The following is a 16044-nucleotide window of genomic DNA, read 5'->3' as shown; positions in this document are numbered from 1 at the left end:
AATTGGAAAAACACATCTGTGCATTGATTTATTTGGTAACATGACTTTGCCTTTGCAATCAAAAGCTGTAAAGAGTTACATCACCAGAAAAAAAACTTAACACTCCGCTTACTGTTAAAAAAAGAAGGTCATTTCAAATCGGTCCAAAGTTGGTAATCTGATGTCTATAACAATTGTTACATGATGTACCATGACAGTCAACGAAAAAAAAAAATCTCAGCCAGATGAGCAATTCAAATCAGTTTTTATTAATTCTTTGTCATAGAGGTCTGTACTGTAACTCAGCACTTCTTACAAACATTTTGTTCCACAAAATGTAAATGGTCTTAAAGAGGTTGATAACCATCCATATTTCTGTATTGTTAAAAAAATAAATAAATAAATACATTCAAATGTATTCAGCTCAAGAGATGCCCATTAATAATAATATTTTTAAAAAATTATAAAATCATAATAAAAATTAAGATACAGAAACATGTCTGACATTGTAATGTTTGGAAATAGTTACTATAATTTAATATCACAGTATCCCCTTTTAATAAAAATGTGCATGTTTTGTTATATCACCATGTCTGAAAACAAAAACCACATCCTATGTGTTCTGAATAATTCTATATAGATGTTATTTTTATTACCTGCAAACAAATTCCATAGTACCCTCATGCCTCACTACAGTAACCATGTTTGCCCTTTGAAACATGAACAGATTTTAATCATATTTCACCAATATCTGTGTAAACATTTATATAAAAATACAACCTCAAAAAAAACCCTTCTGCTACTTGCAGTGGGTTGAAATGTGTCTACGTTTTGCATGTTTTAGAACTGGTCCCTATTTTACAAAGTCAATAACCCCAATCTGCAAGTAGACAGGTTAACAGTATGCTTGCAAACGCCCTGCTTGAACAACAGATCATAAAACAATATAGGTAAGATTCTAGTGCTATATATGCAGTAAACCTGGCGTAAATAAACTTCAAGTTCGTAAAAATGAAAAGATTAACACTGGAACTTAAATCCCTGAGGATATTAAAGTGCATAATGTTATAATATTTATTTATTAACACTACACCTCAAAAGACAGCCATAAAAAAAATAAAAGGTAGCTGTGGCAGGACGGAAGCCCTGCAGGTGTAAATAAGTATTCGGCAGGGATGGGGTTAAATCTATCGCTGCCAACAATCACAGGTGTGGCTGCCACACTGCACTTATTTACACTGGCAGGGACCTGCCACAGTCGCGTTGGTGACTTTCCAATTGAACCGACTATCTCTTTTTCTTCCTTCCTTTGGAATAGCCGCGCCCAAACCATCCTCCCGACACAGAAGCCCCTCCGCTATCGTGCACCACCTCCTGTGAACACACCTCCAGACCTTCAGGGGGCGTTATCAATTTACGACTGTGACTGTCCTCTTCATCCGGTCTTAGCGGAGTGGACAAAGTGAAAATAGGATCCTTTGATCTGTAAATCATCACCAAAAACAAAAAAAAGTTAACTATCCTTTAAAATGCAATTCAGTGCAATGAATACAATGCTGTATGATCTTGCATTGTGCTTTTCACATGGAAGCCTCTCAAGGTGCTGTAAAAGCAGCAAGTTTTTTTCTGAGCGTGAGATCTCAATAGACTTGCTCAATTTACAAAACACTTGCTACAGTTGAATACAAAAAGCTGTCTACTTACATGGCAGCTACATTTCAATTATCCATTACTAGAGACAGACAACATACATACTCCAGGTGTCCTAGCTGATTTATGATAAGTACTTGTCATATGCAGGGATTTCAATATTGAGCTCCTCCATCAAAAGTTTTAGGACATCATCACATTTTCCATGGATCTTGAGCACAGCAAGATCATCTTTTGGTGTCCACTGGAAAAAAATTATAATACATGAACACGTTGAAAGAAACAACCTGTGAAAACCAGACACAAGTGTTAATATGCTTTTTTTTTTTTTTTTTAGTACTGTACCTGTAAATTAACAATGTACAGCTCTGGCCTCTTACTAGGAGCTCTGTTCATACACCACAGGCAGGCATACTTCTTCAGGACCTGGAAAAATGATATGATAGTGGAATGGATTTGCACTTCAAAAAACAATTCTCTCTCTAGATCGATAGAGTAGAAATGTTAATGGGGTCATTTGAGAAGAACTGGTCATTTAAAATAACAAAAGCATGTATATTAATGGGATAAGAAAGACATTTTATTTTAACATTATACAGTACATTGTCATGGCACTGCTATTATTTAGCTATAATACAATTCATTCATTCACACTTCTTAAACTTTCCTTTAGGAACACATTGTGTGCATCTGTGATCAGTCATGTGGCACTACCCGACCATGAAATGAGTCCCACAGATTTTGCTTTTACATGAAGTGACCCAGATGTGTGGGTCAGAGTTGTGACCAGCTATGAGCTTCTGCTATGATCACAAACAGACCCACATCTATTCCATGCGAGCCTGTACTTTTCCAGGGAATATGTAACGAAAACAAAGAATCAAGCATGTGCCTAACCTTCAAGCTGGATCCGAGACAGAGAATGAGATCCGCCTTCTCTGCTGCCTCAGCCGCTCCCTTCCAGTTCAGGGGCTGCTCCAAGGTACCCCGCTCCCCAAAGTGGACGATAGTATCCCTCAGCTCCCCTCCACATTTGGGGCACCTCCGCCCTGTGCCATGTCTGTGCAGGGCTGTGCGTTCAGTCACGTCAAACAGACGGATGCCCTCCCTAGCTGGAGAGCACCCAGTGCAAACCTGAAAGTGGAGAGAACGGCATTCTAATTTACTAATACAGTAAACTCCCTCCATATTAAAACCACTCTCTCCACTAGCCCCTTTCAATCTGAATGTCTTACTCTAGTATAACCAGATCTCTATTAAGAGGGTCCTCTTGAAACAAACAGTAAAAGCAAACAGGATTACCTAGCTTACCCCAATGCACTGCAGACCTGACATGTCTATTGGAAATGCTGGGTATGGTACAGATCCTCAGCTCAATGTGCTGCAGACCTGCAGTGCCCATTAGAAATGCAGGGCAGAGTCCAGCTCCATACCTCAATGTACATGTTCCCGTGCAGCTCGGACAGGGCTGACCTTGGCAGACCGCTCCGCAGGTGTAACCCATCGCAGTTCTGAGACACCACGTGCTGCACCTTCAAACAAAACAAAGGAGGACTCAAACACTGCAGCATGAAGCTGTGCCGTATGTCAATGCATCTCACCTACAACCCAGCCAAAGAACAGCTGAGGCTGGAGCAGCTACAAGCTTAACCCAGTTTCCCAACAATACAATATCAGTGTGTGATTCTGTAGGAGGCCATTGTCCTTCCCATCACAATGCTAGACCCTTTCAATGACATGCTTTTAAAAAGGCTTGTCAGCCGATCTGCTTTTGGTGTTTTGAGCACAATTATTTACTGTATAGCACGGAACACCAATGATGTTTCAACAAAAAACACTTTCATGGCAGTCATCTAAACTTTTTTTTAGTACTTAAAAGTGTAAGCTGTGAAAACACCTGGGAGTACTTCACTTAAGAATCATGTGAAACAATGCAGCTAAGAACGATTAAAAGTCACACCATTTGCATTATTCAAATTAACAATCTTGTGTTTACCAGTTTATTTTCATGCAGCTTCATGATGCACATGTGGGTCAACGTAGGTTCTGCCTCGCTGAGGTCTGACACACTAAAGAAAAGAAGATTGGTTTGCTAAATTGAATTCTAACTTTTGGCACTGCAGATGCCCAGTTTTAAATCTATTTAAAGTATTATAAGATTTAAATAGTGAAATTGGAAAAGTACGTGATTCTAAAGCTGCGATTATATTTTTCTGAAGGAAGATCCACAGCTGTAAAACATGGAGTAGTTTTCCACCCAGCTATCACTTGTTCTTAGCTTGTGCTGTAGTTGTAAAGAGATTCAAGTTAGGGAAATACAGGACTTGTGTATGCAGGTCCATTACCTGGTAACTTTGTATTACTGTATTTAGAAATTGCTCCATAGTGTACTGTACTTAGAAATTGCTCCATAGTGTAAATTATTCATTTTGTTCTCAAAAGATATTTCTATAACTAACAGATTTTTCCTCGTTATGAAAATCACTTTTCAAAACCACACCAATTTCATTTTAATGCTCATTATCTCCACTACCTCCCAGTCCATTCAGCAACAATTGTTCTGCTGCATTCCCTGCCTTTCCCTACCGCACCTCACTGATCTTCCTTTCTGCAACAATGTCCACACTCCACTTGGTCCTCTGTAGTCTGGGATTGAGGCTGCCTGCCAAAGATGAGAAATGGTTAATGAAAACCAGAGGATAACCAATACTAACCAATGCAATGCTACCATTTCATTACGCTGTTGTGGGGAGCCATAGTTTAAAATGCGTGTTCCACCAGATAATGAGTATGTAGCACAAATAAAATGGAATTACAGGGCAAATGGGTGCCATGATAATACCCATAACTAGGTCAGCGGTATGTAGAGGAGCCACTGTATCAATATTGATATACATCAGTCTGTTTCTAAAGGGCAGGTCTAACAGATCAGGTGTTATTACAAGCTCCATCAGGCATCTTCTGATTCAGTGTGTATAATTAAGCTCATGGTGAAATCTGGAATTGCTAAAACTGCTATGCAATGGGAGTCTTTTTTCCCCCCATCCGTGCAGTTTCTTCTTTTTCAACCATGGCTAACAGTTTACAGCAGTGGTACTAAATTCTGGACCTCGAGACCTCTTCCAGCCCTGGTCTTTATTCCAACCAGGGCATAAATTAGTTAATTGCCTCTTTAAGAGTTTGGAGTAAAAACCTGGACTGGATTGTATCTCGACTATCACTGGTTTACAGTATAATAAAAAATAAATAAATAAAAAGTCGCCCTACTAATTATCCTACCGTGCTAATGCCAGCTCCTGTGTACACAACAGGGTGTTTGGCTTTCCGAATCGCAGTGGCCAGCTGTTTCACTTTGAGCTTTAATTCCTCAGGATCATCAAAGACCTAAATAGGAGGGAGAACAAATGTTAAGAAACACAGTAGTTTGGATTTACAGGTAACAGACTGTACAGTAACATTGTAACATTACCTCCTCCAGCTTTCTCTTAAGGGTCTCCCGTTTTGTTTTGCGCTGCTTCAACTCCTGCACCACCCCCTCACTCTGCTGCAACATGGCCACATCCTCCTTGGTCCAATCAGCCTCCGTTTTTTTTAGGATCTTTGACACCTAAGAAAAGAGAAGCAACACAAACGGTGTAGAATGTGTGTCAGTAACCTACAACAATCCACAGCTGTAAATGCACATTTAGAGCGATCAGTATTCACATAGAAATAATGTATGTGTGCCACTTTTTAGAGTGGCACACAACGTCAAACCATTCACCACCGGTCATTCTAAAACACCTAATGTCACATACCCGCATGTCTCTGTTAGCTGAGGACAGATTACACAACGATATCGCTTTTAATTTTTTTAAAAAACATCTTGTATAGAGGTACAAACTCAGCACATCTGCTTAAATGTCAATGTATCCAGTTTCGCAAATGAAGTCTGTATTTAAAGTATGAACAACCACTGCCACCACTTTGTGCAGTAAAAAGGGCTGCGACACGATGCGTCCCGAGTCCAGCAAAATAGTGCAGCTGCACAGCTGTCTGCGCCTGACGTTTCCATTCATCTGCGACAGAAGTATGAACCAAGATTTAGGGTTTTCCAACAGCATGTTGCAAAGAAAGTCTCTGTAAGTTGGTAAACTTCTGTTATCCGAAGCACTTCTGTCTGTGTTTTGTATTTTAACTGTAACCCGTTTACATGTCTACACAGCTACACGCAAGTGTTGCGTACGCAAACAAACAATTTACAGATGCTTGCAGATTTGCATTTTCAGTGAATGACATACTACATTTTTTAAAGGAAATAATAGTAGAGCCTAATTAAGAGTGTTTTACATCAATTTCCAAGATTTCACGAACTATTCAAATTAACGATTTTCACGATTTCCGTGACCTCCGTGACAAAATCGTAACCTTTATTATAATCCGTGGGTATGTACAGGCGGCATTAATTAAGTTAGTGGGTGGGTGTTGTTGTTTCAGGAGAAAACTAGTTCATGTACCAACACAGCAAAAACGTAACGTTACTATTGTCTCTATATGTGGTCTGCATTAAATTACAAAACCGGATGGGGAATCAGTGAGCCCCCCTTCATACCAGTTTGAATGCTTTCCTCTGTTCCTCCTGTTGAAGTATTTTCGCCCTCTCTCGTTCTTTCCGCTCTGTCCGCGATAAACCAGTCACACTCCCCGCTGTCTCCATTCTTCCTGTTTATGGAGCTGTATCCAAACAACAAACCCCCAATATTTAGACTAACGAGCACGGAATAGGGAAAATAAAACGAGGACTCCAGAAAATCGCCTTAAAATTAACACAGCGCCGACTGCTGGTTAGAATTATGTACTGTCGTAGGCCAGCAAGTGGTGTTTAGGATCCGAGAGAATTTGTCAATTAAGTCCGTTCGCTTTTCTTTTGTGAAATAACTAAATTTATCAGTAATATTTAATGTGTTTATTCATACACATTTACTACTAAATCTGGAATACAACCACATCTATTTGCTGTATATTACAGTTATATTTTCTATATGTTATTGATTGTATTGTTGTTGCCGTAAAATGCCAGAAATAATGTAAAGCATTCAAACACAAGGCTTGAGAAAAAAACATTTTATTAACAAATGCAGATAAGGCACTTCAAAGTTTAAATATAAATACACACACATCACAAACCAGTGAGATTTTCCTCTCTCACTGTTGCTGGTTTTCATGAACTTATATCCTATGTTTATTATATTAATGGCAGTTGTACTTATCTATACAGATCAATATAACAGACTAGTGCAAACATACATTTCAAACATATTTTGGGGGGTATGGTGTGCACAGTTAAGCTACCAAAATGGCCATATACTCATAATGCCCTTTTTTGTATGACAACAGCGACTGTGGCCTTCTTTGGCATTGAGGGTTCAGGTGTTTCAACATCTGGGCTTTAAGCAAAACTGCAGTGTCTTAACACACACACACACACATACATACAAACTGAAAGAACATGAAAAGCAAGAAAACGACACCAAAAAACAGAACCCAGAACTATTGTAAACATGGTGCTTTAACCTGAACCCCATTGGGTTGTGGTTGAGGTGCACTGACGGCACAGGGACGGATTACTCCAGGATTGTCACTGCACAGCCTGTGTGTCACTCGCCCTTCTTGTTATCTGGGGTTACTTGTAGACAGTGGTCCTTGTTCCGTTTGCATTCTTACAAGGAACAAGTCTCCCAGGCTGAACATTCCTCTGCCTTTTCTGTCCTCCTGCTGCTGTCCTCTGTACTCTGAAGACAAATGTAAAATAATATTAAAAAGGCATTGTTTAAAAATAATGATAATCTTGCCTACTGAAATCATCCCAGGCTGTGTGCCAAAGAGAGTTCTAGGATATAAAGGGTTACAATTAAAAAAATCAAAAAATCATTGTGTGGTCACAGAACAATTCCAGCTTTGAATGTTATTGTATAGTACGACTCACAGCAATCTCCTTTTCCTCTCCAAAACCTTTAAGGTGGCAGCTGACAGCACTGACACTTCCTTGTCAGGATTTCTGTTGTGGCCCTAAAAACAACAACAAAAACTTTCTACATGTTTTTCAGTCAAGCAATCATTAACTAAGAGGATCCTACTAGAATTAACAGTATACTAGAAAGTATATGGAATGCAGTGGTAGTGGAGGGCAGGGGGCAGGGGGCAGGGGGAGGGAAAAGTACAGTTAAATTCAGTCTACAAGATACGATTGTCTACAGCACTTACTTTATGAGACAAAGGAAAGTGCACTGCTCTCCTAGACAATAGACTGTTATGCAATGTCTGGGAGAGGGAGCATCCAATTCATAGGATTATCTCCTTTGGCAACCTTTCAGATCATTCATCTTTATTTTCACAAGTGCTTTATGAGCCTAAAACTACTAATGAATGAATGGTTGGGCATGGCTAGGCTTTATCACAAAAGCCTAGCCATTAATGATAACTGTGCTTAGTTGTTAATGCCTACTCATTGTCACCTAGAAAAGTATTTATCCAAGGGAATCATACAAATAAGCATATTAGATTTTGTTTAAAAGTTAAAATAGTAAGATTGCCAATCAAGATCACATGAATGACTCAAGGCAAATTAATTTCCAATTGAAAAAATACAACAACTGTATATAGTTAATTTAAAAAACATGAAGTTAAAAAAAAAAACCAGGCTTCCCTCTTAATCTAGTTTTTGATACGGACTAACATTTAACCTGAAACAATTTGCAAATCTACTGTATCTTCAACACCAAGTGGTTTGCTCCACCTTGTGGAGCGAGTTGGTACAACACAGACAAAAAAGTATCACTTTAAAAGTAGGTACATGTGTCTTAAAATTCTAGTACAGATGTTATGAACCGTGGTTTCTTTTTTTTTTTTTTTAATATGGTCATCTTTTAAATCAATGTAGAAGGCACTAGCCACTCTTTTGTCTCCTTGACTTTGGGTCTTTATGACTGAATGCTTTTTTGTTTTGGGTTGTTTACCCTTTGATTAAACTGCCTCTGTTTTTGCAGTTTCCGATCGTGGGAGATGATCTGCATTCTTTCCGATGCGGATGAGTTGAAGAAAATGTCATGGACTTCATAGAGGGCAGAACGAAGCTGAAACAACAACATTGTAAAGAGACAATGTCAATCGAATCAGAAATCTTCAGGTCCACAACATTTATTTTTTACCATAAAGCATCTTCTAGATTTGAAAAAATAAACACATAAAACAACAAGGCCTCCATTGTTCACAATACTGCTGCTACCATGTGTGAAACGGATCATCAGGAATCATACCTGAAGCAAAACTCGTTCTCCTAACGAACGACTCTGATGAGAACTTAACCCCGTCTTTCCTGGACTATCAACGGTCAGCAATAACAGACGTGAATCCTGGAAATCAGAAGATTACAACAGTTAGACAATAAAAACAAATCAATAAATAATGAATTTCCTGCATAATGTTGCATCCTTTCTTTTACATTTCTTTATAAATTCAGCATTGTAACAATTTGTATTTGTTACGTTTAACATGCGTATTTGAAAGCCAGGATCCTTACCATAATAGATCTAGTTATAATATTTTAGATGCTTGATCAATAGCTACCAGATCTAAACAAAGTAGACAGTTACCTGAATAGTCCTGATGAGATGTGTTAATCGTTCAGTGCGCAAAAGCCTCCTTGTGAGGTAACCTTTCACCACTGCTGTTATCTTGGCATGTGTTACGAACATGAAATTACGTGGCTAGAATAAAGAAAGAAAAAAAAAATGTTTAGGTGTGGAAAAAATAGCTCAGCTGTAGCCATAAACATAATAGCGTTCCATTCATTTTGCCGTGTCACTTGCCAGAGACAGCAACCTTGGATCTTCCTGGCTTGGTTGTTAATCCAGCCATGTCCTTAATTATAAACTGAATCAAATAAAGCTTGACTCTCTTTAAATAGCTCAGTCTTATCATCTAGAATACATATGATGAGTAATTTAACTTAGTTGACTTATAGTACAATTATCCAATACTCATCGACAGATACATACTGTAATGCTGGCTATATGACTGTTGGTTGTGAGTGTTTTCATTCATTCTTACCTGTGACAGCATGCTGCATGGATAAGCCTTGTTATGCAGAATAATGGATGATGTTAATGAAGCCTTGGCTGGTGCAGACTGTCCCACAATAGTCTGCTCTTTGCTGAGCTCAGGATACTGGAATGATATGCGGTGCAAATGCTGGGACTGCTCTGCAATTTGCTATTTAAAAAATGAGCAAAATGTTAAATGAGGCTAAATTAATTTAATATGGAAAGCATGACAGCGAGTGATGAATTCAGAATAATAATGCACTTGGCGATGGCGAGACACAACTCAGGATCTTATATAATACTTTCTAATTAAGGTAATCATTTTTCATAATCTATGACTGAAATTATGTATTCAGTTATCTCCACACCAAATGATTAATCAGAAGCCTTCACTAGACTAGAACTGTCTTAATCAGCACCGAAAAGATGTTTTAAAATGCACTTCCTACCTCATTACCGTTATTGTCACTACTCACTTTATCCTTGTGAACCTGAACTTTACATTTTTAAAATGTAATCATTCTTAGTTTTTTTTTTCCTTTGTCTCAAAGTTTTTTTGGTTTTAATAACTTTGATGTCCCACCAAACTGTGTACAAACTATTTAGTATTGCAATTCATCTTTCTAATGAACCACCAGGTTGAATGAGGGTGGCATTTATGAAATGTAGTAACAGGGCTAGAAACTCACACTAGCCTTGCTACTGGATTTTAGAACTGCCCTCAATTAATTATTACATTTAAATGATCAGGAGCCAGGAGTTTGTTCCTCCCCTATAACTGCATAACCCTAATGTTCATGCCACTGTAAATGCAATTGGTTCAGATTAGAATTAGCAAAGCTAGCGTGAGTTTCTAACCCTGTAGTAAAATTGTACTCCAGTGGTCTCTCACTTGCACTATCCATTGCTGCTGTTTCTTCTGCTCTTCTAACAGAGCTGAGATCTGCCTGGCATGTTCCTCCTTCAGCTGCAACTGCTGTCTCTCCAGGACAGAGGGGTGCACTGCTGCAATACAAACAGGTTAGAGTGTCCCTCTCAAAATTACTTTACATAGAGGCCTGTTCGCTGTTTTCAATCCCATAGTAATGTTGAGCGCTATTTTGACCTGTGCTGTAAAGATCAGGCATGACTTGTTTAATTTAGTAAAGTCAAAAAGTGAGGTTATAAATCAACCTTTCTGTAATCACATGTTTCATTTTTTCATTTTACTCTTAAATCAAAAGTCCCTTAAACGGAGATAAATTAGTTACATCAAGGGGCATTTTCAACACCAGCCTGTTGTTCCAAACCTTTTTAAGATGTGTGAATAAATATTCTAATTTGAACTTACAATTGTGTAGCCTTTTTGTAAAATCGGTTTTCAAGACATCTTTGTCTCTCTTGGCACTTGAATCCCCAGCATTCATGACAAGTCTTCTCTTGACTCTGGACTCCTGTGCATTTTTCACGTTCTCAGGGGTCACTGAAGTTTCCTGGCACCCAAACTCCTGTCCCAACTGCAAACCCTGTAGCCAAAGCAGTGACGGAGTATCTACATCGTATGATTTATTTACTGAAATGTGGCAGGACATATTGTCCATGTCCTTTTGTTTTATTGATTCAACACCAGGAGTTTGATTACCTGTATCAGATAAAATATACCCTTTACGTGACTCCAAATTAGAAACTTCTAACAAATCTGGTATCCGCTTGTTTTGAAGTAAGGATGCTCCACAAGATTTAGTTTGAATTGATTCTTTTGAGTCCCTTGAAAATGAATCAGATTTACAGGTTTTGTTACTTTGCATTCTGGTTTGTTTCAAGGAACTGCAGTCTTCTTGGGAAAAAGACTTGTTACATATAATGGAGTTTTCTTGTAATGTACTGTTGGCTGATCTCTCAGAGATGGTTGATTCCAGGTCTAATATCAGAGCTTTCAAACCTGACAAGTTAATCTCTAGCTGTGTCATCTGCTCAGTCTCAAGCCTTTTGGTGTTTTCCTGACCATCTTCTTGAAGGTCTGATGTGCTTTTGTTTTTAGTGCAATGCTCACCTGCATCGTTGCCAATACTCAAAGAAGTGTTGACCAACAGTTTTCTGCTATGACCTGTGATTTTCTTTGAATGCACTGGGCTTTTACTAAACTCAGGACTGGGAAGTATTTTAAATTTTTTACTAGAAATATTCAGTACACCATTTCCACTAGCATCCCTGCATGAGGTCTTCGGGGCCAGAAAGCAAGCAGTTGGAGCTGTGATGACACCATGACAGATGCGGACATCTTTCAGTGTCTTGGTCTTTTGTCTGTCTTCTGTTTGTGTCAATACATTACATGTAAAACTGTTAGCGGGTTCGGTCTGTTTGCCACTTCCTGAGACAACAGAGTTTACAGCATCATACTCTTGAAATTTTGTATTTTGCATTTCTTGATGAAGAAACTGCTTACCACAATGTACCAGTGTCATAGACGTGCTCAATTTTTCATGAGCCCCCGATGATTGATTGATCATCCCACAATGGGAAAGGACTTGAACTCCTTTATCAGACATGACTGTCACTCTTCCATTGCTCCCCTTTTTGACTTTATCTTTGTTGTGACCCCCTGGCTGCGATTTGTCATCATCATTCTCTTTGTCAGAAAGACCGTCTGCTACGATTTTCTCCACAGCCCTCACTTTCGCCTTCTTTAGTTCACGCTGCTTGTCTCGAAACTCTCTTGACTTCTTCAGCAGGTTCTGGAGGCTCATAAGGTAAGGTTCTTCTGGAATCTCAAGATCTGTCGTTTTCTCATCTCGAGTATTTTCCCGTTCAGAATGCTTTGAAATGACATCACTGATGGACACTTTGCTCGCTTGCGGATTACCCTTTGTGCTAAAATGAACCAATGTATCACCTGGTATGCATGGAACCTTGTTAGAGTCGCAACTGGTTTCATGAAGAAAAAACCTGTCTGAAGACATTGAAGGTCCATCCTTCTGTCTGTGAAAAATCTCTGCTCCACTACTGACATGACCCATGATATCCACATTATCGCAGGTTACATATCCAGATGACACTGATCTTTGACTGGTATCATTTTGGTCATAAGGATTTTGGCACATTAGGGTGGGATTCACGGAGGGACTGTTGATTTCTAAGCACTGAACTTGGTCGCTTGGAATAGTTTGGCTTACTTCTTGCAACTTGTGATTAGTCCCCTGTTCAGCATACATGTTATGAAATTCTTGTAAGCCTTTAGTTGGAAGTCCTTCATCTGCTGTAGATGTTGGCAGATGAAACATGGTGCTCCTATCATAGTTTTGTTTGGAAGAAAGTGATGGATCCCATTTGTTGACACTGCAATCGTCTGATTCTACACTTTTGTTCTTTAAATCAACGCAAGTATCCTTGCATCCAGTAATAACCGCTGACAAAATCCCTGAATCATCTTGGATGAATTCCTGCAGAGTTGGTGCTTTCCGGAGCTAAATAAAAAAAAAAAAACACTTAAATAAATATCTTACAATATATAATAACTTAATGAAAATAAACACACAATTCAAAAGGCTTAAAAAAGTATTTCACCTCGACGCTCTCTAGAAGAGTTTGAACACGAATCATCAGATGATGATCTTGTGATTCCTTTCTTTGATTTTCACAGTTCAAGGCCTCTTGTTGATATTTTTGCATCTCAGCTCTCTGTTCCCTAGTCAGCTGCAAGATGTAATAAAAGCTGTATTTTTAGCAACAATTTAAGTTTATGCATAAGGACTAGGGATGTTTCCTATTTGGACCCAGGCGTGTGCATTCACTTAGAACATGTTAACAACTAATCACCACATAAGACAATTTAAAGGTGCTATCTTTATAAAACGCTAATAAATGACAATACCATAGGGTGTTTTATTTCAGATCCAGTAAAAACCAAGACATAATATTCTTGTAAATTCCTTAATCTTCAGTTCAGTCTCACAGAGGTACATAGGTATTAGGACAACACCTTCTCAAGTAGTGTCAAATGGGATTATAATACCTTCTGCAAAAGGAGTGAATCTGCAGTGATGCAGCAGTGGCAGATTAAGTGGCCTCACCTGATTCTAAATGAAAATAGTGTCTGGAAAATTAAGCATTCTTGGTTGTTACTCATTAAAGACAGGACATGTAGACAGGTGCTAGTTAAAAATGCATCAACAAACTACAAGGTAGCCTGTCCTCAAATGAAGACAATGGCACTAGGGGGGAGACCCTTACCACTGGAGGCAGGATGGTCAGACCGTGGAACCGAATTAAGGAAGCGCTGCCGCTTCTCTTTGAATCCAGTGTTTCGTGTTTTTTACACTTTTCTAGCACTTTGGCCTTTATGTGGCGCAACTGTGATTCACAAAACGCTTTGTAATTGTCCATTCTGGAAAAAAAATAGAAAAATTAACATTATAAATAGCCTTTGTAAGTTTCTTTGTAATCCTTCAGCGCGGTTGCACAACAGAAAAATAAAATACAACAGAAATACAAAAATTAAGCTCAGGACCAAAAATGTAGTCAGTTTAATTACAGGTAAATGATAGTACCAGTAGGATTATTTTACTGGCACTATGGTAGCTGGTACCGCTGCTGCCAGTAGCTGCACAAAACACATTCGTAATATAAAAAACAAAACAAAAAAAAAACATTTCAATTCTCTCAATTTTATAGTCAATAAAATATAAGTATTTCTTTCTTCACACCTGATTTTAAACTACTGTTAGTAGTTAGTTAGTGTGGGCTTCTTATTTGGCGGTGGAATTTACTGGTAACAGGACATTTTCTACTGGTAATCAAAAAAAATGACAAATCACATTACATTATGACAGTTTTGTGTTACTTTTCAAACAGCGTCGTAACTTAACAATTTTAACTGAAAGCGCGTCGAGGAAAGGTAAACACTCATAGTGCCTGAGATTAACAAATTCTGCATCAAAAAAAAAAAAAAATAATAATAATTCAAAATTTAAATATAACGTATAACCTACTTACGCGGTTCCTTAAGCACCTGACAGCTTTGAATACACCACAGGTTGTTTTGAAGAAACTAACTGGAATTCAGTTGAACACAGGAAGCCAGCCAACATAAACCTAAGAATACGCAGAAAGCAATGTTGTGATGTATTCCGAATTGCATATAGTAAGGAATTTTAAAATCTGAAACTGAAACATCACATTTAAAAAAATTTAAAAAAACCTTCACGGCAGAGTATGGATATCCAACTGGCAGTTTATCACGTACCGGGTTTTCTGCGAACAAAAACACGGTAAAAACAACGAAAAGAAGACCAACAACAGCTCTTGTCTATACGTATTACTGCCGCCTACAGGCTTGATGGACTGCAAATATCTGTCAATCATAGACTTATAATTACAGTACAGCCAATGCCTATTGTTGTGTTGTAAACGAACTGAATTTTTTTATGTATACGATGGGTGTAGAATGTAAAAGCATCATGTTCCAGCTTGGATTTGAGGGAGTGAGTACTGAGGAGGTTAAATATTCTATGTACTAGTTTGTATAATTGTCACAGTGGACTGTAATATGCAACAACAAAAAAACAACAGTGCAAAGTGACTAGTGGCCTAGCAACTTCATAAACATATGCTATACAGCATGGCCCAAGCATTCTTGGTGGTCCCATTGTCGGTACAGTACATTTAAGAGATTAGTGACAAAAATAAATAATACAATAACCTGACCTGTTTGTAAATATTAGACAGTTAGACTGTAAAAGAAAAGAGTTACACAAATCTAACAAGCTAAATATGTTAAAAGGTGCACATGGACTGGACAGATTCATTGCCTTGTTTTCTCACTCTGAAAGATCTGGGCCAGACACTAATGACGTGTAGAAATGAGATCTGGAATCGTGTCCTACATTTATCATTAAAACAATCTTTATAACCGAGACTAGCGCTTATCAGGGTCTGTGAAACCAGCTGTTGGTCTGCCTGGTTAAGCTATACATTTCTCCACCCATGACAACTACATTTTCAAACTGGTTCATCTTTTAAATGAATGCTTAGAACAGCATGGGGCAGCACAGACTCAGCATTGGGGATTGTAAACACATATCCTTGGGACTTGAGAATGTGTCCCTGTACTTTTAAATTCCATTTTTCTGCCTTCTATTTGCTTTGGAACTTGGGATTTCACAATGATTCCACTAATGAGTGCTGTGGAGCTGAAGCTTCCGCTTGCATGCATTTCGAGGATCATGCCCACTCAAGAGTCCACTGTGTTTCTCCATGTGCTCATAAATCAGATCAGATTCCCAAGCCACGGTCACTCAATGATGCATATGTGCAATGCATTACAACAGAGGATCCTATGACATGACTGGGTGAAATT

The 16044-nt window shown here is 38.4% G+C and overlaps 2 protein-coding genes across 5 annotated transcripts; both read right to left on the bottom strand.

Annotated features, from left to right (window-relative positions):
• Positions 1-227: 227 nt before the first annotated feature.
• Positions 228-6393, bottom strand: sirt7 (sirtuin 7). Its single transcript, XM_034038199.3, has 10 exons — positions 6221-6393; positions 5099-5236; positions 4909-5013; positions 4221-4291; positions 3626-3698; positions 3063-3161; positions 2527-2763; positions 1975-2055; positions 1767-1873; positions 228-1462 (listed from the first exon to the last, which is right to left on the bottom strand). Exons 1-10 carry the CDS (start codon positions 6323-6325, stop codon positions 1267-1269), a joined length of 1212 nt encoding a protein of 403 aa, XP_033894090.3. The 5' UTR covers positions 6326-6393; the 3' UTR covers positions 228-1266.
• Positions 6394-6724: 331 nt separating this feature from the next.
• LOC117423076 (centriolar coiled-coil protein of 110 kDa-like) lies at positions 6725-14959 on the bottom strand. 4 transcript variants are annotated; one of them, XM_034038489.3, is made up of 12 exons: positions 14887-14959; positions 14682-14780; positions 13920-14073; positions 13254-13382; positions 11041-13153; positions 10603-10715; positions 9718-9879; positions 9261-9374; positions 8925-9020; positions 8625-8741; positions 7595-7677; positions 6725-7400 (listed from the first exon to the last, which is right to left on the bottom strand). In XM_034038489.3, exons 3-12 carry the CDS (start codon positions 14070-14072, stop codon positions 7292-7294), a joined length of 3189 nt encoding a protein of 1062 aa, XP_033894380.3. In that variant the 5' UTR covers position 14073; positions 14682-14780; positions 14887-14959; the 3' UTR covers positions 6725-7291. The 4 variants fall into 4 exon arrangements, with proteins under 4 accessions (XP_033894380.3, XP_058845817.1, XP_033894379.3 ...); XM_058989834.1 differs by having other exon boundaries at positions 14678-14959; XM_034038488.3 differs by having other exon boundaries at positions 14682-14959.
• Positions 14960-16044: the final 1085 nt, after the last annotated feature.

This window comes from Acipenser ruthenus, chromosome 17 (genome assembly GCF_902713425.1).
Source record: "Acipenser ruthenus chromosome 17, fAciRut3.2 maternal haplotype, whole genome shotgun sequence".
NCBI classification, from domain to species: Eukaryota; Metazoa; Chordata; class Actinopteri; order Acipenseriformes; family Acipenseridae; genus Acipenser; species Acipenser ruthenus.
The sequence above is the reverse complement of the archived record's forward strand: the minus strand, read 5'-3'. Positions and strand labels throughout refer to the sequence as shown.